The following is a 27,717-nucleotide window of genomic DNA, read 5'->3' on the forward strand; positions in this document are numbered from 1 at the left end:
AACCTCACCCATATGTTTTGCATATTTAAGTCATTGTCAGAAGGAAATATGAGTTTGGGATATAAAAGGTGGAAAGACATCCAGGACTGATCTTTCCTCAGCACAGCATCAGTAGAGCATTATTTGAGAAGAGCAAGAAATAGGACCAAGATGGCAAGTATGTGTATATCAATTTCCTATATGCTTTAATATAATCCCTTCAGATTAATATCCGATTTTTAATTCAATTATTCAAAAATGTTATTAGTATTATGACAATGTATTGCATTTACAATAAGTATAAGTATACAGTATGCTGAGCAGTGATATTACAAAAGCTAGCACTTTTCCAGCTAGAGTAGCATTATATTCCATGCTATGTAGTCAACTTCATCATTTCTTTGCATTGCCATACACATATTTGTGTATTAATCCGGCCACTGATGGTGGGATAGGTGTTGTTCCATTCATTTTATTCTATTACGTTATAGTCCCTGTCTAATGTAATCATTAGACAGATTACCTACATTTATTGAGATGTATATTTTTTGTCTAAAACGGTTCAAATTAAAACTAATTACAGTATTTTTTGAACTGGTTAATGTTAAAGGGGTAATCTGGTTTAGAAAACTTTTCTTACATCATATTAGGGAATTTCAGTCAACAGATGATGCTCCATCATTAGAGATTGGAAGTGGAAGATGTAGTTAATTCATGCCTTGCAGGGACAGCCAGATGGTTTCAGTGGGTACAGAACCATGCAATGCTTAATTTCCCCTCTGGTGGCACTGCAGAAAAATAGAACACTTTGTGGCATATGCTTGTGCAGATTTTAGTGGGTGTGGCGAGAGAACCCATCCAACAAATTGGCATTGTAAAAAGTGGACAAAACCTTTTCATGAGAACTTCTGGCAGATTAACATCTCCTCAGCCTACCCTACCTCCCTCACAGCATTGTAAAAAATGAACATATCTATCCAATGATTTCTACTCTAGCCCTCGTTACTGGTGGTTCCACTACCCTTGAAAACTGCAAGAGACAGAAATGTCAGGAAAACATCAACAATATACTCCATCGTAGTATAGAAGATCATTATATGACCTCCACAAGGCCATAGAGATCAAAAATGGTCACTGTGAGGTTGGATGCTCAATACTTATTATTAAATTATTAAATTATTTATTAGGAAGCCCTATTTTTCAACCACAGCTTTCCTGCAAAGAAAAACTATAAAAGACTAAAAAAAGATTCTCCAAAAGTGATTGATTGCTCTATTGTCCTTGGTTCGGTTATCGTATGTTTAGTCAGAAGTAAGATTCATAATCATTTTACTACAGTAACTTTTAAGTGGTTTGAGATGTGAAACTTTTGGTGATGGTACAAACAGAAAGGAGAATAATATCTCATTATCTCATTATGTCATTATGGTCACCTTTCTCCACCCAGAATTCAACAATTCTTTTTGTTAGGATAAAGCCCCCCCCCCCCCCCCAAAAAAAATGAATTGTTGAATTTTGGGTGGAGATGCCCTATAAGTCGACACTGTAATATAGACACCTGACAACAAGTTTACTCACTACCCAGCCTATAAAGACCACACCTTGCTTCTTTTTGGCTGCCAAATTTAATACATTAGTTATAATATTACTCAACAAGTCTTAATTATAGGGGTGCAGAAGTCTCACAAGAATTTTTTCCTGGACTGTATAATTTTATTTCATAAATCATGCATTTTGGATAGGTGTGGGTTTGTTAACACACATGTACAGTGAAAAATACCACAACAGTGACGTGTGTTGGTTCAAATCCTCATTTAACAGTACTGGTCATATTGCCAACTGTCTTCCTTATGACATTGGCACACACACTAGTACCTAAAGCTGGCAACAGTTTTAATGTACCAAGAAGTAATCACTAGTCCAATAGTTTTAGGGTTCAAGGTTTTCAAGCTTCACTTCTGTTCCTGTGGAGATCATACACAAATCCATACAGTGCAAACCCTAAGATCTCCATTTGGGAACCAAATCCAAAATAGCTAAGTTTAGCATTTCCATTGTTTCATTATCTTCTGTGTAGGTTGACTTGAGTTCCATGGAAAACTGAGTGACCATAGAAAGCTGTGCGACCAAAATGAATGCTAGTCTAATAATGTACAATAATGTGCTTTAGCAGACATTCAGTCCATAGTTTTTTGGGGACATTGTAATTTTTTTGAGGATTTGTAATATATGCATCTTGTTTTCCAGGCCTACAGCTGATCAACGTTAACTTTCAGCAGAGCATAAATGCTACAGCTCACAGAACCAAGGATTATGATACCACAGAACTGGTTGTCAGGAGAGGCCAGCCCATTTCATTAGTCTTCAACTTCAACAAACCTATTCAGTCTGGAGATAGCCTTACCATCACTGTCGAAATAGGTAAGTACTTCGTAGTACTACGTAGCATCTAATCATGTTTGGACTCTAAAGTCTAAATGGTTCAGTATTATGGAGCAGAAGGCTCTATGTGGGTGCTATGTTCTCCTTTAATAGCTATGAATCCAGTGGAAGAATACCCTCCTTAAAATGATGAATCACGACCCACTTTTCTCACCACATGGATTCCACATGAGTCTATAAGAAAGAAAAACTGTATATACCGGTAAGATCAGACGCAAACACTGATTTCTGACATAATAAAGTTGCTGCCCTCGCCACTTTTCCAAAAGGAAGCATGGCGAGGGCGGGGAGGGGGCATGGTCAACAGCAATGACAAATTTATCTACAGTTTTCTGGCAGAAATGAAGACAGAATTCTATGGCAGCTCCGAGCACAGACTGCCACAGGATGTGCCTAATACCGGTATATGCCAAGGTGTGCACCTCATATATTATTATATTCACCAGTAGCGCAGAAATCAACGGTCTTGATAAATCTCCCCCTATGGGTCCAAGTGGGTCTGTGAACATGGGCCCTAAGGCTACTCTCACACTTGCATTGTTGTTTTCCGGTATAGAGATCCAGCAGAGGATCTCAATATCGGGGGGAAAAAAAATTCTGTTTAGTCCTCATGCTTCTGAATGGAAAGAGATCCGTTCAGGAGCATCAGGATGTCTTCTGTTTGAGAAGCATTCCGTTTTGTGACCGGACACAATACTGCTGCAAGCTGCGGCTTTGTGTCCGGTCATAAAAATGGAAAAATAAGGATCCGGCACTGAAAACAATGTGAGTCAATGGTGACGGATCCGTTTTTTTAAGGAGCCTAAAAAACGGATCCGTCACCTATTGACTTTCAATGTATTTAGTGACAGATACGTTTTGATTTCACAAAAACGCATCTAACGGAACGGATGCATCCTGATGTGCAAAATCAAAACGGACCTGTTTAATGCCGGCATTGAGATCCTCTGCCGGATCTCAATACCGGAATTAACAACGCAAGTGTGAAAGTAGCCTAAGGATAGTCAAAAATACCAAGAGCACAGCATAGTATGTTTATTGATACATCTTATCAGGACCGTTGTGAACAAATGGCCAGGTTTGTAAAAATACAAAGAATTTAAAAGATATGGCAGGAGAATTTTACCTCCTTCATTTGGACTGCTTGTAATATATTACAGCGTCAAGAAAGAGTACATTAATAAAATATGTATGTGGTCTGGAACAATCTGTGTATTTATGTGCCGAATTACATATTAAGGGGCTACTCAGGTTTAAAAAAAAAACGGACCCCTTTGTTTATTGCAATACCACACACAACCAGAGGAAAGGTTTGGTGCTGTTTTTGGAAATAAGCAGACATTTTGTTTTTAAAGCTGTACAAAAAAAAAAAACACTCCAGCCCAGTCTTACAGGGGTCCTCCACTTACATTTGATATTCTAGAAAAATGTACTTGATAACACAACGCTAAGATGGGAAAAGATATTGCCCAAGCTGCTTTTTTTCTTCTCTGCTTTCACCGCCATGCAAATCCAGTTTCCATGTTACAAAGATGTGCAGGAATTTCCCTATCTGAATGGCTGTGTCTATGCATTGCAGTTTTGTTAAAGGGGGTCTCCATTTTTGTGTAAATGGTTTTAAGTAAGCAATTCTCACATGTACAGATTAAGGTCTATAAGCCTCATTTACCAAAACTGTCTCTTTGTTGCCCATAGCAACCAATCAGAGCTCAGCTTTTAATACATAAACTGGTCTGGTAAAATGAAAGCTGCGTGGTGATTGGTTGCTCTGGGCAACATAATGGGAAAAAATTATCATCTCCCTGAGCCACTGTTTGGTGTAAAAAAAAAAAAAAAAGTCGCAAACCATGGGACAGAATTCTAGCTTCAAAAAGTCACAAAATAGGGCTTTTAGGATTTTTTTTGCACTCGCTTGCACAAAAATTTTGCAACTTTTTGCAACTTTACACCGCTCACTCCAGTTTTGCAATGTGGGTGGGAAAGTGGGTGTGGTTAGCTATGGTAATGAGTTTCCATCCAGATTTATCATTGAAACTTTCTTTAAACAGTCGCAAAAACAGTCGCAATTAGGGATGAGCGAACTTCATGTCGGGTTTTCTGGCAATTCCGTTATGGATTTTGTTATCTCGAAACATAACGGAATTCTATGACGGAATGCACCACGGAAACCATTACATTCCATTTTGCATTCTGTCATAATAGTCTATGGGAAGCATAATGGATCCATCCGTTATGATGGAATGCAAAACGGAATGGCTATTAAAGGCTTCCGTTGTGCATGCCGTCATAGAATTCCATTATGGTCCGTAGTAACGGAATCTATAAAACCCGAACGCCGAACCTGACCTTCAAAACATGAAGCTCGCTCATCCTTAGTCGCAATCTTACTCCAGGGGGAGGGTGGAGTAGGAAAACTGGAGGAGCTTCTCAAAAAAGTGTTAGGTCTAAGGACAAGCCAAATTTATCAAACAACCTGTGACATTTGATAAATGTGGCATATAGTATTCCAAACCCAGACTCAAGCAAAATCGACTTCAGATATTCCACTTATGATAAATTCCCGCCCCATGTGTTTGAAACTTTTTAAACGCAAGTAGCTCTTTTACACAGCAGTCACCACTTTCCAGAGAAGGGGCGGAGGGGAAGGCACATTTATCATAGAGAGAAATCTATGGCAGATCGGAGGATTTCATTTAGGCTCAATGGATTACTGGAGGATTGCAGGTGTAAAACACCGGTCCTTCATAAATCTCCCCCAGAGAGTTCTTCTTTTAGGAAGTTTTGATAATACAGCCATTTTTTACATTTTGCTGCCTGCCTTTCACAATGGTGACAGATGCTCCTTAGCGGCAGTATACATATGGATTTCCTAATTTAATGGAATTGGTCCGGATGGTTCATTTTTAAAATATTATCATCTGGATTATGTTACAAAGGAGCTAAGCCATGCGGAGGCGTGAGCTTGAAAACAATGTTAAATCCCAAATACTAGACTGTTCTTTCCAGACGTGTCAAACTAGCATTTTTCCATAAGGTGAGACTGGGCCAAATTCCTCCGACACTTGTGTCACACATTAATGTCACCTGTCAGGGTTGTACTTTCATAGTTTCATGAATTCCACCTCACAAAAAGAAGGCAAATCCATGAGACTCTTCTCCACTTGGTGACCTCCTTTCCATCCCAGTTCCACAGCACATGAAAAGGTAGATACAGGAGGATACATATGGGGTCATTTATCAAAATGGTGTAAAGTAGAACTGGCTTAGCTGACCATAGAAACCAATCAGATTCCACCTTTCATTTTTGACAGCTCCTTTGGAAAATGAAAGGAGTTCTACTTTATACCAGGTTGATAAATGACCCCAATAGAGTTGATTATGCCAGCCTCACGCATTTGCAATTTTAGCACATATTTTGGATGGTGATATTGACAGTCACCTCATGAACTCTATACTTAAAAAATATTTGGAACAGGTTAACAACAATAGTTGGGTGTAGCTTTTGTGCCCTGGCTCTCAGAAGCAGGCATCATATTAGGTGTCCTAGTTTGGTCTTTAGTATGGGGGAACCTCTCTTCTACGTATGCCCCCGAGTCCAAGAGCTTAAAGCTAAATGTCTTCTGAAACTCACACACTAGCGTTTTAGTTTTACGGTATTGAGATCCATCATAGGGGCTCAATACTGGGAAAAAACGCTTCCGTTTTGTCCCCATTCATTGTCAATGAGGACAAAACTGAGCTGAACAGAACGGAGTGCTCCTAAACAGTGATGGCCAGTTCGCCGTGTTCGCCCACGAACACATGCGGGCTGCCATCTTAAATCACAAGTCCAGCGATGCAAAGGTAAGTCCTTACCTGTGCCTGCGCCGCGAGCCGGTCTGAAACAAAAGCGGTCACCGGGAGCAGGCAGTTTCAAGAACAGCCGCCGGGGACCTTCGTCGGGCTGTTCTCGGAACTGCCTGCTCCCGGTGACCGCATTTGTTTCAGACCGGCTCGCTGCACAGGCACAGGTAAGGACTTACCTGTGCATCGCCGGACTTGTGATTTAAGATGGCAGCCCGCATGTGTTCGCGGGCGAACACGGCGAACTGGCCATCACTGCTCCTAAATGCATTCCGTTCTGTTTAGTTGAGTACCTATACCGGGGAGCAAACCGCAACATGTTGTAGTTTGCTTCCTGTCCTGGGATGCGGAGCAAGACGGATCCAACGTGACCCCCAATGCAAGTCAATAGGGATGGATCTGTTTTCTCTGACACCATCTGCCACAATAGAAAACGGATCCGTCCTCTATTGACTTTCAATGGAGTTCATGATAGATCCGTCTTGGGTATGTTCATAACGGATGCAGATGGTTGTATTATCAGTAACGGAAGAGTTTTTGCTGAACCCTGCCGGGTCCAGCAAAAACGCTAGAGTGAAAGTGGCCTAACATGGTTCTTCGATCCAGTTGTAACAACCAGATCTGGAGAACTGGAGGGAACTGGCTAAATCCCATGCCTGCTTCTATCTCCCCAACACTGGAAGATCCTTGTATACTCCATGACCTTGTTTCATCTGATGATAACACTGATGGTTACATGGGAAACAATACTTTGTTTGCCCTGTTCCCAATGATACTTAGTTTTTTTTTTTCAATATGTATTATGTATATGTTTTACCCATAAAAAGTTATATATAGTAACATAATCATAAATAATTTTGAAGTGGTACAACTACATTTCTTCACACTCCATGTATTCTTTGATAAGATCTGCTGGGAGATAATTACCTGTTTTGCAGTAAGGTGTGTATCTAGTAGTTCACAGGCAACTCCTACATCCTAGCCTTAGGCCGAATGCACACGGCCGTGTTCCGCGGCCGAGAGCGGTCCGTGGTATGCCGGGCTGGATTCCTGCCGTGTGCATTCGGCCTTACTCTGATAAAAGATGTATAAGTAAGCAGAAATGCTGTACTGGCTATGCTCACAGTTAAAGAATCACCCTGGGATTTTTTTTTTGTACATATAGGAGGAGATTTATGAAGATTGGCGCTTTCAGATAACCCCCGAGCTGTCGGAGGATGCGCATGCCTCATCATAAATTAAGCCCATCCTCCGGCAGTCCACGTGCCTAAACAAGCTGCAGTAGATTTCTGGCTTCATTTGCACCAGAAAACTAGATTAAATTAACTGAATTTGTCACTGTGTCTACCCACGTCTCCTTCCTGCCATTGCCATGCCCCCTTTCTGAAAAGTGAGGAGGGCACCACAAGATTATTATTATTTTTTTAAGTTGCATGTAAAAACACACGTGTGTTTGTGACTTTTTACTGCCACTTTTCTGGCACAGGGAAATGATAAATCTCTCCCACAGTGCTGACTCACCAGCTATATTCTTGTCTCACTTGCATCCTAACATTTTGAACCCTTTCATAATGGGCACCGGAGTCATGTGATCCCATGCCGACCACCCGTTTAGAGCTAGGCTCTCATGTGTAGAGAACTTTCAGTGAATTACAGGATTATATCATCATCTATCAAATCCAAACTGACAGTTGTCAGAAGCCTCCCCTCTCATCTCCTACATCTATCCTCCTTGTTCCTATGTATGTTCCCCTATCAAGGAGTAGTGCTGAAGACATCATTTCTGCTCCTGTTTATAAGGACTGACAGGTGGAAACCTATCACAAGCAGGAGGCAGGGGAGACAGTGTGAGGCTGCATCACATAGAATACACTGCAGTGCGAGTTTGGGGACGGTAGTTCTATGTCACTGATCTATCATTGCTGCAGTATGATGAGATTCTACCTCATCATTCTCTGCAAAGGTATTGTGGAAAATGTAGGCTGCTTTAGGTGAACCATCTTAAAAACGGTAAGAAGGAGCTAAGATGGCAGACGATCCATAAAACAGGTTCACACAAGAGCCTCTACATTTTTTTTATAATAGCCGGTGCTGGACAATATAGCATTTTTTTAAAGGTATTTTTCGCGAGTACTTCTTTAACATCATGTTTATTTATTCCATGAAAATAGGAATATCAGGAATAACTATATCCATATTTTTTTTTTAGATTATATATGTTCTCATGTGCCATTAACTAACATTGTGGAAGGCCCAGGATCTATTACAGGTGGTACCTACCATGCTGTAGATCAAGGCAGCTGACCAGTGCAGGACCTTTTTGGCTCAGGCTGACATCTGCAATTGTTTTGGCCGCCTAGAAAATTATCTGATGCATTGGACATATATATTTAAAGAATTAGCCCCATCAGAATAGGGTTAGTGTGTTTAGCCATTTGAAACTGATCCCAGTAAAAGACGTCATTTTAAAGATAACAGTGTTTACAGTTTGGTGTATACTCCAGGTATGGTGTATAGAAAAACAGATGTACATCATTTTTTATTCAAACGCTTTGTAACTCTTATTGACAGGTCCCAGGCCATCTGAATCCAACAACACCAGGGCAGTGATGCCAGTTTCCAGTTCTGGTAGTAGAACGAGTTGGAGTGCGGTACGTGGAAACAGCAGTGGCAACTCTCTGCCTGTTACCCTCAACTCTCCAGTAACTGCACCAATTGGTCGTTACCGGGTAACTGTACAGACAACCAGTGGATCGCGCACCTCATCTTCTAATGTGGGAAACTTTGTCTTGCTGTTTAACTGCTGGAATTCAGGTACTGTACATATGGTGATGTTGAAACCAAGTCTTAGACATGTTTATGGGCATCACGAAGAGTGAAAGCTGTGCAAACAGTCTAAGGTCTCATGCACACGAATGCGTGCCGGCCGGGACTGTGCTGCGGACCGCAAACTGCGGTCTGCAATGCACAGGCACCGACCGTCGGGCCACCGCATGCAGATCGCGGACCCCATTCGACTGTCCGCACCACAAAAAAGTAGTGCATGCGCTACTTTTTTGGCGGTGCAGAAGCACGGACATAAAATCCACCGTAGCACTCCTTAGTGCTTCCGTGGGCTTCTGATCGGTGCCTCCGTTCTGCACCGCACCACATCTCCGGGATTGCGGACCCATTGCGGGCGGCAATACGGCTATGGTCGGGCAACGGCCGCGTGCATGAGCCTTAAAAGACATGAAGTCTGCAGGGAGAATAACAAACTTAATAATATATTGGAAATGACAAAATAGAGAGCAAGGAAATGGTTAAAATATTTATTGAAGCCTGCAGATTTATGAAACAGGGACTTTTCTGTTTTACAAAATTGCATCAGTGGACTTTGCGGCAGATAATACATGACGGGGAAGATTTATCAAACTGGTGTAAAGTAGAACTGGCTTAGTTGTCCCTAGCAACCAATCAGATTCCACCGTTCATTGTTCACAGCTCCTTGATCAGAACTGAAATCCTGCAGGTTTTTATATTACATTCTGTAGAGAAGACATTATAAAATCTCACCCACTTGCCTTTCACTGTAATCCACTATGGATGTTATCTGCATAAGGGCTCATGCACACATAAACTTCTAGCAGGAGTAACAGAGGAATAGCACAACATAAAGATGAGCGAATAATTGAAAAGTTCAATTTGGCTGATTCGCCCGAATTTTACAAAAAAATTTGCTTTGTGACGAATTACTTTGTCACGAAGCACATTTTTTGTAAGTAGTGGGTGCAATGATAGGGAGCTGCTATAGCGCCTCCCCCATCATTGTACCCCTCAGATGCCGCGTTCATACACGATCGCGGCATCTGAGTGTAAAAACAGTGCAAAATTAACCCCAAAATTTTTTTTTATCAAACTTACCGCCTTCATTTGCTCACGACGGGCCAGCCGTAGCCATCTTGCTTGAAGATCTGGAGCGAAATCTCGTGCAGCGCGAGATTACGTTATCACGCCGGGATTTTGGCCGAGATCATAAATCAATCCTGACAGGACTCAGAGTTAAGCCTCATTCACACGTCCGTGTCCGTGCTCAAATCTGTGAAAAGGTGGTCAGTGATGCTTCCGTGAAGATGTCCGTGATGGATCTGTGTTGGGTCCATGTGTCCGTTTTTTGTTGCCCGTGTGTCATACGTGTTTCACTTGACACTGCACAGCTGAAAAATTGTTTTCATAGCATCTCCTCCTAATAATCAGTGAAACACTGATGAAACCCGGTTGGCATCCGTGTTGCATCCGTGATTTTCACAGACCCCTAGACTATAATGGGTGTGATGGATCCGTGAACATGGACAAAATAAAACATACATCCGTGCTAAAAACATGGACCCACCGACTGTGGTAAAAAAAATGTGTGAAAACACACATTAAAATGAATGGGTATGTGTGCTGTCCGTGGAGAACATGTATGACGTGTGACTACGGCTTTAGTAAGAGTCCGGCTGACCCTGGCCACACACGGTTATTGACAACCTGGTGCGTACATACCGTGGTAAATCTGTTGTCATGGGGGTCAAAGGTCAAAATCTTTAGAACCAGGCCAGTTTGTTCAACAGGAGTGGAAGCTCACAAGCCACGTGGTAGCATATGTGAATAACAAATGATGGTCTATGGCCAATTCTCCTGGCTTTACTTTGAAATATCCTGGACATCATAAAACAACCTGTCCATCTTTAATTCCCAACATATTCTCTGATTTGGGGATCACGTTTTCTTTTTCTCTCCTTCTTAGGTGATGAAGTTTACTTGACCAGTGAGGCAGAAAGGGCAGAGTATGTGCTCAACGATGTTGGGTTTTACTGGTATGGAAATGCGGATAGCTTTTCCAGCAGAAGATGGATCTATGGCCAGGTAACTACAACATTACTGAATTGTTTTATTGCCACTTCAAATCTACTGCGAAGAGAGGACAACAGAAGGCTTGGTTTACTGTCATCCAAGCTCATGAAGATACCAAACTATAGACTGTTATAGGGGGCAACAGGCAATATGAGTGTCAGGATGCTACTTTCATTAGCAGAGCTGAGATTATCATTTGCCTCGACTAGTTATTATGAGATTAAGGACTATTTGTGGTTTTCAATCAAACTGCAAGTAATTCCAAAGTCATAGGCAGGGGTGGACTGGCCATAGACCCTACAGGGTATTTTCCCAGTGGGTTAATACCGCTGGCCGTATACATACTATTGGAGGAACTATAGGGGTCATTACTAGACGAAGTCCAGGCAACATGCAGAAGGTAGGGCTGGCTTGGTGTTGTGGCCCACATCTCACCTAAGCCCCCTGCCCCATGTCAATATTACAGACAATTGGACAGAAGGTGACATCTATTGATGGCCACCACAGAGGGACAACTTCGGGGGAGGTATTTTGTGCTGCACTGTGGTATTTGGTTCCTTGGGTTGGTATTCTGTGCTGCACTATGGTATTACTGACCCTGCCAAATTGTATTGGCTTCATCTACTTGTGTTGCCCAGACTTCTGTCAATTTGGACCCACCTACAACAATGGGACCACTTTTATTTGTATTTTTTCTAGGGCCACTATAAGTCCTCAATCTGCCCTTGGTAGAATTTTCTAGATCAAGGGCAAAAATTTAGGTCTCTGCAATAACCCTTTATTTAAATAGACACAGCGGCTTAGACTAGCTGGAACCATCCTCCATCCTGGCACCTAGCACTGTCGGCACATGCTCTGCACCACCAGCTACCTCCTTGCTACCTAGTCCTTTTTTCAATTAATATATTTAAAAAAATAAAGCAGTCTCTGAGAGTTTTTTTTTTAAATATTCAGCTCTGTTACATCTGTACTCTTGCACTTCTTTTCTTTTCATCTTCTGATTAATTATTTGCATTATTTTCTGAAGGTAATATTTTTATTGTTTTCGTTCCAACAGTTTGAAGAAGATATCTTGAACATCTGCCTTACCCTGTTGGACAGAAGCTCGGTCTACGCCTCAGATTCAGCTGCAGATGTCTCTCGCCGAAATGACCCTCTCCATGTGGGAAGAGTGATGAGTGCCATGGTAAGATGTGGAGTTTTACATTAGGATGAAGCCGCTCAATGATATTTCTAAATCAATCTAAAATCCAATTATTATTATTATTTTAAAAGGTGAACGCCAATGATGGGGACAATGGGATAATTGTGGGGAACTGGAGCGGGAACTACAGCGGAGGAGTGAGCCCTACACAGTGGAATGGAAGTGTTGCTGTCCTCCGCCAATGGATTCGGAGTGGGCCGGTCAAGTTTGGACAATGCTGGGTGTACGCAGGAGTACTCTGCACAGGTGTGTACCAGTATTAACAGTTTTTAGTTACAAGGTTTTTAGGGCAACCACAATTGTTGCTGTTTTAACCTCTCCGGGCCTATTTTGTGATTGTCCATATTGTCTCCTTTGGTTGCTTGATTCATTTTTCCATTGCATTATACACTACTTAAATTACAGGGCAGATATGAAATGGCTGGGACAGGAGCTGATGCGCATGCGTTCCTATGCGCGCTCCCACAGTCCCTCCTACCAGAGAGGCCAGTTCTTTTTCCTATAGTGTGCAAGCACAACCACCGCTGATGGATTGCAGGGTGGTCATAACCTCTGAAAACGAGCAGTGTAGAATGTGATGGAAAAATTTATCAAGCCAACAAAGGAGGCAATATGGGCAATCACATTACATTAGTAAGTGCCTGTCTATACGACTAATGCAATTTGCTGAAGGGAGACAACCCCTTTAATGGATCAATACAAATATTGCTATACTGTATGTTCCTTAGTATAAGAACCTCTAAACCAGGCAGATGACTTAATGAAATGATTTCTTGCTCTCCATCCAGTACTCCGATGTTTCGGGATTCCAGCTCGTCTGATCATTAATTTTGATTCTGCCCATGACGTTGATATGGATCTTATTGTTGATAACTATTATGATGCTAATGGAAAAAAGGACAATACAAGGACCAATGATAGTGTATGGTAAGTATAGAATACTGCATAATAGACAGATAAGTCTAGTCCACAAGGAGTGCTGTACAGGCATCCTAGGTTTAGCAACAAGGCTTGATCCCACGAAGAATTGGCCCTTAGAAGTTCATTAGAATAGTGGCTGCTGCTATGTCCCACCCTGATCCTTTACATTGCAGCTCAATTTATTCAGAATGGCTGCTGTTTAAAAGCATGAACCTATCATAAGTTCTTCAGGAAGAGAGGGCATAAAATGTTGATTATCACCATAGCAAGGATACATTCATTGTGAACTAAACGCAACTGAACCACCAGTGAGACAAAAAATATCATACAGGTGTAGCCAATGTTATCTTGACCGGCCTAATGCCCTAACGCAACAAAATCACGTTACAGTAATACCACAAATTGTGTTAACGTGACCATCCTGGCGTGTCTGAAGTCAAAATAACGTGCATATAATATACCGAAGCAAAGTAGCCTGGAAAACCACATTAATCATGTCCTAAGAGGACAGAAAAGCAGACAAATCTAAAGCAAACCCCTAGCTTTTGCAAGGGGTAAGACTTCCTAAAATTATCATTACTTATACAGTTTGCTACTTACAGCTAGGTCATATCTTAATGGTGATCAGGTCAAATTATGATAAAAACAGGTAAGGCTAGTTTCACACTAGTTTTCTTGCATAGCCGGAAACTGCCGGAGCACCGCCAGGCCCCATTGACTATACTGTTTTCGGCATTAGAGCGGAGATTCAGCCGGACAAATAGTACTGCAAGCAGCGTTTTAGTCCAACCGAATCCGGGCACTAATGCCAGAAAGGTAGCATCCAGCTATGCCGGAACAGCCTGCCATAAGATTTTAGCACTAGTGTGAAACTAGACTGAAAGTTGCAAGAGAGTGAAAAAACTTTGCCTTTTTCTATATCTTTTCAGGAATTTTCATGCATGGGATGAGATGTGGTGTGTTAGAAAGGATCTTGGAAATTTCTATAATGGATGGCAGATTCTAGATTCAACTCCTCAAGAACCAAGTGGAGGTATGGACCTCAGAGCACAAAAATATATATTAGGTATTGGATAGCTGGAATGCATGGCCACGTTGATTCAGTAGGGTGCAAGTTGCTCTGTGCAGCTGCTCTCCACCCTGGCTCATAGAAATGGGTCCAATCGAAGCCCCCTCATCATGTCTGTAATAGGGTTTAGGGAAAGGGATTGGGATAAAGATTTAAGACCCGCTGTGTTCTCAAGCTGTATAATCGGTTATGTCTGAAGGTTCACAGTGTATGCTCAATTTTAACATAATTAAAAAATGTGCATGTGGAATATAAAATGTTGATTACAATTATAAATGTGCAGCATTACTAATGATGAACTGCCGAATTGCGAATACAGCTCTGAAGTATAAAACAAGCAGTAAAAGAGAAGTGAATCAATATAGTTAGAAAGTCACTTAACTTCTAATGTAGATTATGATTGTGTCCAAAGATTGACATACCCTTCAAGTGGTTGATGAGATACTTACAACTTGGATCTGTATGTGAAATTACATATTTCCATTATTATCCACCAGGTGTGTACCGCTTGGGACCATGCGCTCAGAAAGCTGTAAAGGAAGGAGATGTGGACCTCAAGTTTGACACCCCATTTGTGTTTGGAGAGGTGAACGCTGACACAAACCACTGGGTGATAAATAGCGATGGATCAAGAAGGCTGATCTATTCAGAGCCTCAAGCAGTAGGACGGAACACCAGCACCAAGGCTGTTGGTTCTTTCTCACGTGTAGATGTCACTCAAGAATACAAATACGCTGAAGGTGACTATATCGGACTCCTTGTTTTCCGTTATTTGTAGTGGTAATCTGTCATGATGATACTTAGGGCATACAACCAAGTGTTAATTAGCTGCTGAAACATCACCTTAGATAACATATATGCTGTGCACCATGGAGAAAACTGCTGCTCCTCGAGATGGACAGCACCATATACCACAACGCAACCATGGGCTGCCCAGATTACAAAACATAGTAGACACACTTTACTGAATCCAAGCTTTGTTTGGTTCACATACATTTTTTGTAATAATCAGTTTGGTAATCAGGACCATACAGGGAAATTTCTCCATAGGACGAAACCCAGGGGGCCACCCAAGGCCTCCTCATGGCCACCAGACAGGTACATAATGATCTGATGCTCTCAGCATTAATTCATGTCGGAGCATCAGGCACTTATGCACCTGGCCAACGGCCGCAGGACGATGCTACAGTTTCATACTGTGACATGATTTGGTCCCGCTGGGGCAGTATTTTGTTCTGCACTACAGTATCATTGGCTCAGCCTACGTTTTCTCTGTCTACCTTCTGTCAGTTTGGATACAACATAAGGCCACTTTTACGATTTTTTTCCAGTGCCACTTTAAGTCCACAGTCCGCCCCTGTTGGTAATGTACCTATTTATATTGACTCCAAATGATGGAGATCTGGAAATATATAGTAATGCTCAAGCAATCCCATACTAATGGCTCTTGCACGCGTCTGTAAGTTTTGCGGTACGCAAATCGCGAATCCTCAAAACACGGATCCCGGCCGAGTGCATGCTGTCATTTTTTTAACCTCCTGCAAAAATGTCCTATCCTTGTCCACAAGAATAATACATGTTCGATTTCTTTGTGGGGCCGCGGATTTGCGACTGACTATTGTCACAGGATGCCAGATCGACAATTCTTGCCCTTCATTAATATCAGCTGAATCCATTCCTATTGTACAGGCAGGGAGTTCGACTACTCTAAGACCTGAGGTGGAGGGAGGGCCGATCCTCAACCGTTTTCCTCCATAGTATTACTAACTGAGGCTGTCGGAAGAAAGTGCAGTTACTTTTTAAGGTTTTGTAAACTTATGTCAACCAGTAACTGGTCCTTGAGTTAGAGGATTGTTTGACCCCAACTATGGAATAATATTCAAAAGTGGACAAACTCTATTATGATTTATCCCTAAAACATATACATAAGTCCAGAATAAATACAGTAGAATAGCAATATAATAAGATACCAAATAAATGTAATAATCATCATCACAATTTATGTTTGTTCTACTCTCCTACAGGCACTCCTAAGGAAAGAGAGATATTTCTTAAGGCTAAGAATAAACTGCGATCTGCAGCCGGTTTTTCAGGGGCCAGTGCCCGTATGGCATCAATGTCACTCCGTGATGCACAACCAGAAGCGGCAGCAGTTAAACCTGAATTTTCGGGCATTTTTAAGAACAAAGAAACACAGGTCGGTGAGGATCTGATCATGCAACTTATTCTGAAAAGCACATCCACTAACACCAGGACTGTGAAGGCCAATATGACGGCTTCCTCCATAGTATACGACAGTACGGTAGTCAAGCAGATCAGAACTGAATCACAGTCTGTAACATTGAAACCAATGGGAGGTGCGTATTTTTATGTTTTTTTTGTATCATGTGGGTGTTTGCTTCACTGCTGCATGTGGAGAAATTGTAAGGGAGCCTCCATAGCTTAAAACAATCCAACCAGAAGGCCCGGCCTAAATAAGTTGGGATATGGATGACCAAAGCAGTAGCATGGCAGCTGAGAAGATTCCTTTTGCAGTGGAAGTAAGAAGGGATCCTGCCAGAATTGGAAGGATCCTAACTCTGCACTGAGCCAGAACAGAACGTAGAATACATGGACTGACCATAAAATGACTGTATATCCAGAAAATCATCAACCATTTTTTGTTTTAAAAAAAACCAACATATATAATATTGACATATAGGGTGTTAATAGGTGTCAAAAATATTTTGATAGAAGTATCCCTTTTAAAATAGCTATCAACAGGCTTTCAGAAATTTTGGCATGAAAACGATTCCTGGGATAACCTCTTAAAGGGCATCTGTCAGCAGATATGTGGCTGACCTGTTACATATGTGCTTGCAATACTGAGAAAAATTAAGTTTTAATATACGCAAATGAGCCTCTAGGAGCAATGGGGGTGTTGCAGTTACACCTAGAGGCTCTGCTCTCTCTGCAACCGCCGTGCCCTCTGCAGTTTCATTGACAGGGCCAGGTGTGATCATGCTTACACTGCCTGGCCCTATCAACTAACGTGCAGAGGGAGCAGCAGTTGCAGAGATAGCAGAGCCTCTAGGTGTAATGGCAACGCCCCAAATTAACGTAGGTGAACAGGCCCACAATCTCAAAAGTAAGTGAGAGGAGTAAAAATGCATAGTCACACATTTTTTGTCCAATTAATAATATTACAGGCTATAGCTACTAGAGAGGGGTCGTTGATCCAGGGAGTTATTCTGATTGCCTGATTGGAGTCGGGAAGGAATTTTTTATTGGAAAATTGGCTTCTACCTCACAGTTTTTTTTTGCCTTCCTCTGGATCAACTTGCAGGATGACAGGCCGAACTGGATGGACAGATGTCTTTTTCAGCCTTATAAACTATGTTACTATGTTACTATTAAAGGGGTTATCCAGGCTTTTTAGAAAAACAGCCTTTTCTTTTAACCTGTGGAAGAAAGATAGTTTGGGTATTAGTTACCAGTCCCTCACTCTGCAGAGGCCACCATTCCCGCTGCACCCAAACAGCATGCAGGCTCTTCCGCCCAACTGCATTTACTATTAGTACTTTATTTAGACTGTAGTATTATTATTGTTGTTGTTATTATTATTTAATATTATTATCGTTATTGCTGCTATTATTATTATGAATATTATTGCTATTTTTATTAATATTATTATAAATCACATCTATCACACAGTTTGTGACTCTGGTATAAATTTGGCACATCATTTGCCTACCTGGCCTCGTTTTAAGATGTCCTAATTGAAATAGAGTCTGTTATTAGTTACTTCCCTATAAAACAAAGTCTCCAACAGGCATTGCTCACCTGATTCTAATCCTGCCATTGTTTTCACCATTTTCCAGAAAATCAAATTTTTACAAATGTGCCAACAAAGCCTTGAGTGAAACAAGGGCAACGCCATTGCTCTTGTGGCACACAAAATCTTGCCTGGCTTTGTATTCTTGCACGTGCGCTAATCACAATTTGTTGCATGCACAGTACTGCCCAGCGCTTTCCCAGGAAGCAAAACAGACTACTGCACATGCACCCAGGGCCGTCTTTAATATTGATTGGACCCTGGGCAAGAATTTACTTGGTCTATGTGCAGATATCTGATTGGAGCTGACTTCTTATTTTCTCTTTTGCACATAAATGGTTAAACTATGGTTAGACTTAGTCCCTGCTGGCTGCTCCGCCGCGGCGCCACTCACCAGGCTGCGGTGAGTCGCACCCCCTTTACCACGTGACGGCGACGAAGTGCTTGCTTGTTCTGAAGACTTGTGAGTGAGAACTCTAGCGCCGGCGGGCCGCGGGTGACACCCCATCAGACTGGTGTCACCCGGTGCGGCCCGCACCCACCGCACCCAACTCGCAACGCAAGTCCTTTACTAATGAGTGAGCCACACACCGCTCGCTCGCATAGCATAGACTAGTGAATGGAAGTCAGGAAACGGAGCTCCCTTGGGCCCCCAGGAGCAACTGGGCCTGGGGCAGCTGCCCCTTTTGCCCTGCGGCAAAGATGGCCCTGCATGCACCAAGATGACATTGAACAGCACATACAAGGAAATAGAGATCCAGACGAGATTTTGACACAAATGCTTGGCTCTGTCAATCTGCTATCAGAGGGAGGAGCGGAGCTTGTGTGCAAGGAGACAATAGTGCTACCTTTGTTACCCTCATGGCCTCAATTACATATTTATGAAAAGAATTCTCTAAAATGGACCCATGGATCATGAACGCAAGGGAAGTATTAGGATCGGGCAAGCAATGCTTGTTGTGGACTGTGCTTTGTTTCAGAGGAAGGTCACTGATGACTCCCATTAAGATGGTCACAATCAATCTCCCCCATTGTCCATCTTATTATATTATGTTCATGTTTTTTTCTTTTTCAGAGCAAACTATCCCTTTTACAATAACATACCCTCAGTACAAAAATGCCATAACTTCAGGCAACATGATCCAGGTTGCGGCTGTGTGTGAAGATGAAATGGGAGGAAGACTGCTGGTCAATAAAGTAGTTATACTGGAAAACCCACCTCTGCTGATCAGGGTACGATCAGATATACCATCAGACATCTGCTATACGTCCTCATATGCTCTCATTACAATGAGTCTACTGTACTTGTATTCTACGTGTAAAACCTGGTTCCTCCCTATGGACTTACTTTGCCAAAGGCATGGATGCTGCTGTAAATCCAGTATAGTAGAACCACAGGGGGTCCAGCAGTTATATGCAGAATATGGAAGATGCAATCAGAACAGTAGAAAAAATCCAGCAGATTTTAGAATGAAGAAATAAAGAAATTGGATTTTATCCTGAGCCTGCTGCTGGATTTTTTTCTACTGTTCTGATTGATTCCAGGTTCGTGATCCGTGCATGGTGAAGGAGGACGGTGGGTGAGCTGAAATCCCTTTTTTTCATATACGGAACATGCAATGTATACAGGAATATACTTAAAGGCTATGCACACCTTTGGGAGCATTTTTATCATTGCATTGTACTCATTTTGAGCTAAAGATAATTTTTTTAATTGGTCTTCATTAAAATAATTTAGCTCCTTTCTCGGAACAGCCTTCAGATTCTCTAGCAGAAGGCTCTGTATTTTTACAGTGTTCCGTCAGACAGCTCAGCTGATGGCCCTGTGCATAGGCTTAGTGTATATGCCAGGATTTTACCTGGCCTAAATGCTAAACATTAACCATTACTGAGATGTAAACAGGGTCTAAAAAGGCAAAAAAAAAGTCAAATAGGCACTACATTTGTGATTTATTCTGTTTAGTGGCCACTTGCTGCCCAATTCCTACTCATTGCTGTTTATTGCCATGTTTAATGATGCCGCCTTGGTGCCCATTTGCCATTTATTGTCACTTTAACACCCTTCTGTCAGAGTAGACCACTAGATACGTGATGAGTGGCAATTGGACAGAAATGACTGGTGGCCAGTGCCCTGTGTGACAGCAGAAGGCCCTCCATAGCTATGTCCCTAAAAGGGTTGTCCAGATTTTTACAATGATGGCCTCCCCTCAGGATAGGCCATCACTATCTGATCAGCGAGAGTCTAACACCCCATACACCCACCAATCATGAGCACTTCTATTGACTTCATGTGGATCGGCAATGCGGTACCTACAGAGTGGATCTTTGTAGCCCCAGCGCCAACTTACAGCTCCACTGCTACAACAGAACAGCTGATTGGTGGAGGTGCAAGGTGTCAGACCCCCACCAATAAGATAGTGATGGCCTTCTGAGGATAAGCCATCCCTTGTAAAAAGCTTTACAGCAAGCTGTTCTACCAGCTCCTAGTTCTTCTGAATTGACCATAAATATGCACACTCATGCATGTATTTTTCTAAGTGGTGGAGGGTAATAAGCATCTCTAACGGAGCAAAGGATTGGCATTTTGAAATCCAGCATTTCCAATCCTTCTTTCTCCCAACCTCATCAGGGAGAGTCCATAAACCGCCATACGTATTGGCTGGCGTCCCGATCCTGCCAAACTCAGTGACATTGATGTGTATGGCAAGCTTTATGGCGTCCTTTACCTGTTGCCTGATCCTTCTCGTACCTCACTGTATTCATGTGTCATTTTTATTTTCCTAGGTCAACGAACAAGCTAGATTGGATAAAAAAACAACTGTGGACGTAATATTCACTAATCCCTCTAAAGAGAATGTCGAAGACAGCATGGTCACAATTGAGGGACCTGGCCTAATAAAGGGAGCCACTGTTGCTAAGTAAGTGTGTAGTCTTTGGGGAGTTGTTTTTTTTTAGCAAAGTTCGGGTACAGTGTGCAAATCTAAAATTACAATAGGAGTAATAATGACAAGATTGCTATATAAACTTCATTCACACACTGATGCACTTCAAAGCACCTAGCCAAACATATATAGGAATAGTCTTACATTTTCCTAAAGGGGTTGTCCAATTTGGAGGTCACGAACCAGGGAACCCACTGCTACAGTAAGTGAGGATTGTCCCTGAATGACCACTGCAGGGAATGAAGTCTTACTCAGTGCCCATGTGTGTAATGGATGGATGCACCAGATCCATCAGTGCAGGAGCCCTCTTTTATAGAGAGATTGTCCTATGATCCCTTTAATATAGCCTTAAAGGGATATGGTTTCAATATATTAAAAAGGGCTGTTGTGAACCCGATTGAATTCATTGGGTCTGTAAACCCGTTCACAGGCCCGTTAAAGTAGAAAAAAACGGATGCAACACGTACAACACGGACCACAAAATACATACGGTTGTGTGAATGTACCCTAACATACAGTCTAATATAGAACAGGCTTGTTAGGAGGAGCAGGACAGTCATATATGAAGAAGTTCAATAAGTAACTAACTGAGGCTGCTATCACTATTATAGGGGCACTAGGAATAGTGTTGAGCACGAATATTCGAATAGCGAATTTTTATCGCTTTGAGAATTCGCAAATATTTAGAATATAGTGCTATATATTCGTTATATAGAATATTCGGCATTTTTTTCCATCTGAACACATGATTCCGCTCTGCTTCTTGCTTGTGGGCCAATGAGAAGGAAGCAATGTCAAGCTCACAACAATACTTAGTGCACCAATCAGTAATCTGTAGTCAGACCTGCTAAAATGTGAAGTTGCACGTAGTGCGAAAAAATATTCTAATCACTGCCGACTAGCGCAGTCGCGAATATATTGGAGCACTCTATCTGCATATAAAGCTATTGTAATGTTCTGCCGTGCCAACCATTTTCTCCAGTCTCAGGAAACATATACCAGCTTGAAAAAGGTAGCCAAAGTGACCCACGCCTGTATTTCGCGTTACGAATTCGCATTACGCGATTCTTACATTGGCGATTTTTCGCATTCAATAAAATAATCTTGAATTCTCAAAATTCGCAAATATATGACGAATATTTTACAATCGCGAATTTGAATATAGCCCCTGATGCTCATCAGTAACTGGGAATCTGAAGAATTGGCTGTAACAGGGCGCCCAACGTTCACATGCCATTTATGGTACATTTGTCCCCAGATGTGTCAGAGGTACCATTTGGTCCACCTCAGACTCCAGCTCCTGAGTGTGCTTCCACCTCCTATAGTTACATCCGCAATTGAGCATTTTGGCCACTCCCAGTATACCAGTATACCGAACCTAAGCAACCCCAGGTTGTGCTCACGATCCTTTGTAAAATGGATTTTGTAAAAAAGTGTTGGAAATGGAAACATAAATGATGTACTTTCTCTTATACAGTGTGCCACTTCTAAAGCAAAATCAAAGAGTCACCATTGAATGTGAAATCCAACCCACCAGAATCGGAGAGAAGAGCATTTTGATAGATTTTTCGTCCAAGAAATTCCCCAGCGTTAAAGGTTTTCAGTCTGTTCCTGTGGCGTCATGTTAAAAAAATATATTTTTGAATAGACAATGAATACACTATATGTATTAGACAGTCTACATTATAAATGCTACAGGTAGTCTCCGATTTGTATATATGTGGGACTCATTAGGGTGAGATTTAAGGGGTTATCCAAAAATAACATAGGTGATCAATGTCAGATTATCTGAGGTGCATCTGCTGGGGTCCCGGTGATTCTGTGAACAGAGTTACCTGTTTGTATGGAGCAGTAGTGTGCATATTGGTCTACACCGCATTCACTTCTATTGGACTAATATAGACTCTTTCAGTCCCATAGAAGTGAATGGAGTGGTAGACCGATAAGTGCCGGATCTCTTCCTTCAGAGAGGGGACTCATGGAACCGAGCACTGGGGATCCCGGTGGTTGGATTGGCCCACCAGAATACCAGTCGATCTTCTGGTGGGACCAATCTATGAAGCCATAGTGGGCCCTAAAGGTCCAAGCGATAAATCCCATTTGGAGTTGCCTTTGGAGCCAATCACTTTCCATTAGGGTCTATCTCTGAGACTCAAAACCTATTTGACTTTATTGATCGTATAGAGTCTTGACCCAGAGAATAATTTCCTCTGGTGGGCCCAGGAAACCCCAGTCCAACACTGCTCCAGTGATCCAATATTTTTCACCTATGCTTTTCATAGCCCTTTTAATAAATGTCATAAATCAAATCTAATCAATAAACCCAGTTTCGATATATCTGACAGCTTCAGCTCTGCTACACCTGTAGTTATCATAGTCACATTCATTGAATGCTTCATTTGCTCCGCACACAACTTTGCAGGATTTCAGATTTTGTTCATCTAATAAAAAGTCTTCCAAACTAAAGTAATCAAAACTCTGTGTAATAGAAAATGATACATGCAAATAAACAGAACATGATGAATGGGGTTTCTGATTTTTTTTTGCTAAATTAGAAAATGATGACATGCCGTACTCGAGATGTGACCGTAACAGGTAAAAAATAGCGACGTCCTCATTCCGATTTCACTATGACCAAGTAAACTTAGATTGTTGGGGAGCCACAGAATCATTGGTACGAGAGGGGCAGGGAGTCTGAAAGGTGATTATGTGACAATTTGTTATGTTTGACCATATACTGAATATGTTGTTCTGAATGTAGAGACTTCATGAAGTGTAAGAGTATATAAGTGTATATTGGTACCAGAACTTCCAGATATGCAGATACACGCAGAGCTTTCCAGCCCATAGCTAACAAGCAGAAGAAGATGAAGGGATGAACTTTAATGATTGCCTATATTATAATCAGACTATAGATTATATGCACTGCCTTGTTTCAGCCTGGACTATGATTGATCGCATGGGTCTAATTGCTTTCCTCCTCTTGATCAGCTGTTATCATTGGTGGATTGGTCACTGCGATATTACCGCTTTGAACATAATACCAAAGAATCCATTGAAATCAGTCGGTTCCTCAATGGACTCCAGAGCCTTGAGACTTGATCTCAGGGGTGGACATTATCGCCTGTGCAGGACCCAGAAGAGGCACCGTGGGATTTTAAAACAAGTAAACAAGTATTATGCTTGTCTGAACCCTTCCTCCTGATCACCACCTGGGTCTCATAGACTACACAGACGCTCCAACATCCCAGCAATCATCCCAGGACCTCTGTGATTGTCTGATATCAGATGAGGAAGTAGTCCTGCGTCCTTCAATACAGGTAGTTAACCCCTTCACAATAATTTAATTGAACACTGGTGATAATGTTGTCCATTCCTTCATTGCCCATAGAACCAGATAGGATATTGTTATTAACCTTAATGCTGGGTTCACACCTGAGCGTATTCGATAAGCGCTGTTTACAGGCGTTTTTATCGGGCGTTTTTGAGGCGTATTTTGGAAACGCGCGTCGTACGCTCGTTCTTGCTATTGACAACAGAGGCGTACAATGAAAAATAGAGGTGTTACGCGCGACAATACGCCCCAAAGAAGCTCCTGTACTTCTTGGGGCGTAGGGTGTTTTACAGAACGTTCGTACGCGCTGTAAAACGCTCAGGTGAGAACCATGCCCATAGGGAAACATTGGTTTTTGCCTGTTGAGCGTTTTACAGCGCGTAGGAACGCGCTGTAAAACGCTCATGTGTGAACCTAGCCTTAAAGTGCCCTAGACCACCAGAGAGGTTATTAGACTAGGCTACTAAAGATGCTATCATGAACTCAATCACTGCCTTTTAGATATTGTCATTAACGTCTTTATTGCCCTAGACCAGGGATGGCCAACCTGCGGCTCTCCAGATGTTCTAAAAATACAACTCCCACCATGCCCTGCTGTAGGCTGATAGCTGTAGGCAGTGTGGGCATGCTGGGAGTTGTAGTTTTGTAAAAGCTGGAGAGCCTCAGGTTGGCCATTCCTGCCCTAGGCCACCAGAGATGTTATCATTAACCTTAACTATACTAGCTCACCAGAGATGTTACTATTAACCTCTAAATATGAGAATATGAGAAGTTGTAAGTTACAGCTTGCATAAGGAGGCCCACGCTCAATTGTCTGAGCCTACCTCTGGGAGTTCTCCACGGGACCCATGCGCTGGATTTTTGGTGCAGATCCCCAGACAACACATTGAGCTGTATCCACATTCTCAACATGCAGATATACAGAAGCTAAATACAGTATGATATAACAGGGAGCCATCTGCATTTTGCTCCAACATGCATTCAAATAGGCCACATGCTGGGTTAGGCTTGTGGCCTATAAGGTGCTAAGGCCAGATGCACTCCCTACTTTACACCAGTCAATGGTTGTGCTTGGGTGCTTAAAGAGGACCTTTCATGGGTCTGAACATTGTAAGATTACTATCTGGACATGTAGAGCGACGCCCAGGGATCTCACTGCACTTACTATTATCCCTGCCATATACTACATCAGGGGCAAGTTGAGCCTGTCACCAAGTGCATTTAACCATCAATAGTGTGGTTATTTTTTGGCCATATACTACATCAGGGGCAAGTTGAGCCTGTCACCCAGCGCCTAAAAAATAGGCCTCACATTTATATTCATCCAAATCTGTACTGTTTTAGCTGGTCAAGTTATTTTTAGTGACCGTCAAAGCACAGTTTTTGTTCTGGGTTGAAAAACAATTCCCAAATTTGCAATTCTCAAAATTAGTGGTTTCTGCTGTATCAGGCCTACTTTAAATCTATCCCTAAGGGTCCATTCACACGTCCGTTTTTTCTTTCCTGATCTGTTCCGTTTTATGCGGAACAGATCTGGACCAGTTCTGTACCCATTCATTTTCAATGGGTCCTGGAAATAATCGGACAGCACAATGTGTGCAGTCCGATTTCCGTTGTTCCGTTCCGCATGTCCGAAAAAATATAAAACTTGTCCTATTCTTTTCTGCAAAAATCGGATCCTGAAACAATACAAAGTCAATGGATCAGCAAAAAACGGAAGACATTCGTATGTCATTACGTATGTCATCCTTTTTATGCGGATTCCGTTCCTGGAAATTAAATGGCACCTGAGGTAACACATAACTAGACTTTTATTCACTTTTTTTTCCAATTTTTTTTCAAAGAAATCCAAACAACTTTATTTGCTTATTGAAATTTATACATGTTTCTGTTTTTTGCGGATCCGCAAAAAACGGATGACATACGGAAACATTTTCAGGAACAACGAATCCGCAAAAAACGGACCGAAAATCGGGATATAGAGAAATACTGACGTGTGAATGTAGCCTAAAAGGGTATATTAGATTCAAGGTGCTGATAGGGTAATTCTCAAGAACTTCACACACACGCTACAGTGCAGATCCAAGTCTAATTCTGTCCGTAAACGTATACCTGTCACCCAGCGCCTAAATAATAGGCCTCAAATTTATATTCAGCTAAATCTGTCATTACTGGTGTGCCTGTATTAGTGTAATACGGTACCTAAATAGATAGCCAGATAGTGTTAGGTGTCTGTAAAAAAAGGCCTGAATTTTATTTCAATACATTGGCCCGAATAATATTTTTCTTATTGTGGTGAACGGTAACAATGAGGAAAACATCTAGTAAGGGACGCGGACGCGGACATGGTCGTGGTGGTGTTAGTGGACCCTCTGGTGCTGGGAGAGGACGTGGCCGTTCTGCCACAGCCACACGTCCTAGTGAACCAACTACCTCAGGTCCCAGTAGCCAGCAGAATTTACAGCGATATTTGGTGGGGCCCAATGCCGTTCTAAGGATGGTAAGGCCTGAGCAGGTACAGGCATTAGTCAATTGGGTGGCCGACAGTGGATCCAGCACGTTCACATTATCTCCCACCCAGTCTTCTGCAGAATGGGCACAGATGGCGCATGAAAACCAAGCCCATCAGTCTGTCACATCACCCCCATGCATATCAGGGAAACTGTCTGAGCCTCAAGTTATGCAGCAGTCTCTTATGCTGTTTGAAGACTCTGCTGACAGGGTTTCCCAAGGGCATCCACCTAGCCCTTCCCCAGGGGTGGAAGAGATAGAATGCACTAACGCACAACCACTTATGTTTCCTGATGATGAGGACATGGGAATACCACCTCAGCACGTCTCTGATGATGACGAAACACAGGTTCCAACTGCTGCGCCTTTCTGCAGTGTGCAGACTGAACAGGAGGTCAGGGATCAAGACTGGGTGGAAGACGATTCAGGGGACGATGAGGTCCTAGACCCCACATGGAATGAAGGTCGTGCCACTGACTTTCACAGTTCGGAGGAAGAGGCAGTGGTGAGACCGAGCCAACAGCGTAGCAAAAGACAAAGAGGGAGCAGTGGGCAAAAGCAGAACACCCGCCGCCAAGAGACTCCGCCTGCTACTGACCGCCGCCATCTGGGACCGAGCACCCCAAAGGCAGCTTGAAGGAGTTCCCTGGCATGGCACTTCTTCAAACAATGTGCTGACGACAAGACCTGAGTGGTTTGCACGCTGTGCCATCAGAGCCTGAAGCGAGGCATTAACGTTCTGAACCTTAGCACAACCTGCATGACCAGGCACCTGCATGC

At 42.3% G+C, this 27,717-nt stretch overlaps 1 protein-coding gene across 1 annotated transcript; it reads left to right on the forward strand.

Moving 5' to 3' along the window:
* LOC121004764 (protein-glutamine gamma-glutamyltransferase E-like) lies at nucleotides 1-23,620 on the forward strand. Its single transcript, XM_040437109.1, has 13 exons — nucleotides 1-157; nucleotides 2,227-2,400; nucleotides 8,836-9,078; nucleotides 11,036-11,154; nucleotides 12,200-12,328; nucleotides 12,418-12,592; nucleotides 13,135-13,273; nucleotides 14,197-14,300; nucleotides 14,834-15,076; nucleotides 16,361-16,693; nucleotides 19,226-19,383; nucleotides 20,935-21,068; nucleotides 22,570-23,620. Exons 1-13 carry the CDS (start codon nucleotides 151-153, stop codon nucleotides 22,718-22,720), a joined length of 2,109 nt encoding a protein of 702 aa, XP_040293043.1. The 5' UTR covers nucleotides 1-150; the 3' UTR covers nucleotides 22,721-23,620.
* The last annotated feature ends 4,097 nt before the right edge of the window (nucleotides 23,621-27,717 follow it).

The sequence above is a fragment of the Bufo bufo genome, chromosome 6 (genome assembly GCF_905171765.1).
Source record: "Bufo bufo chromosome 6, aBufBuf1.1, whole genome shotgun sequence".
NCBI classification, from domain to species: Eukaryota; Metazoa; Chordata; class Amphibia; order Anura; family Bufonidae; genus Bufo; species Bufo bufo.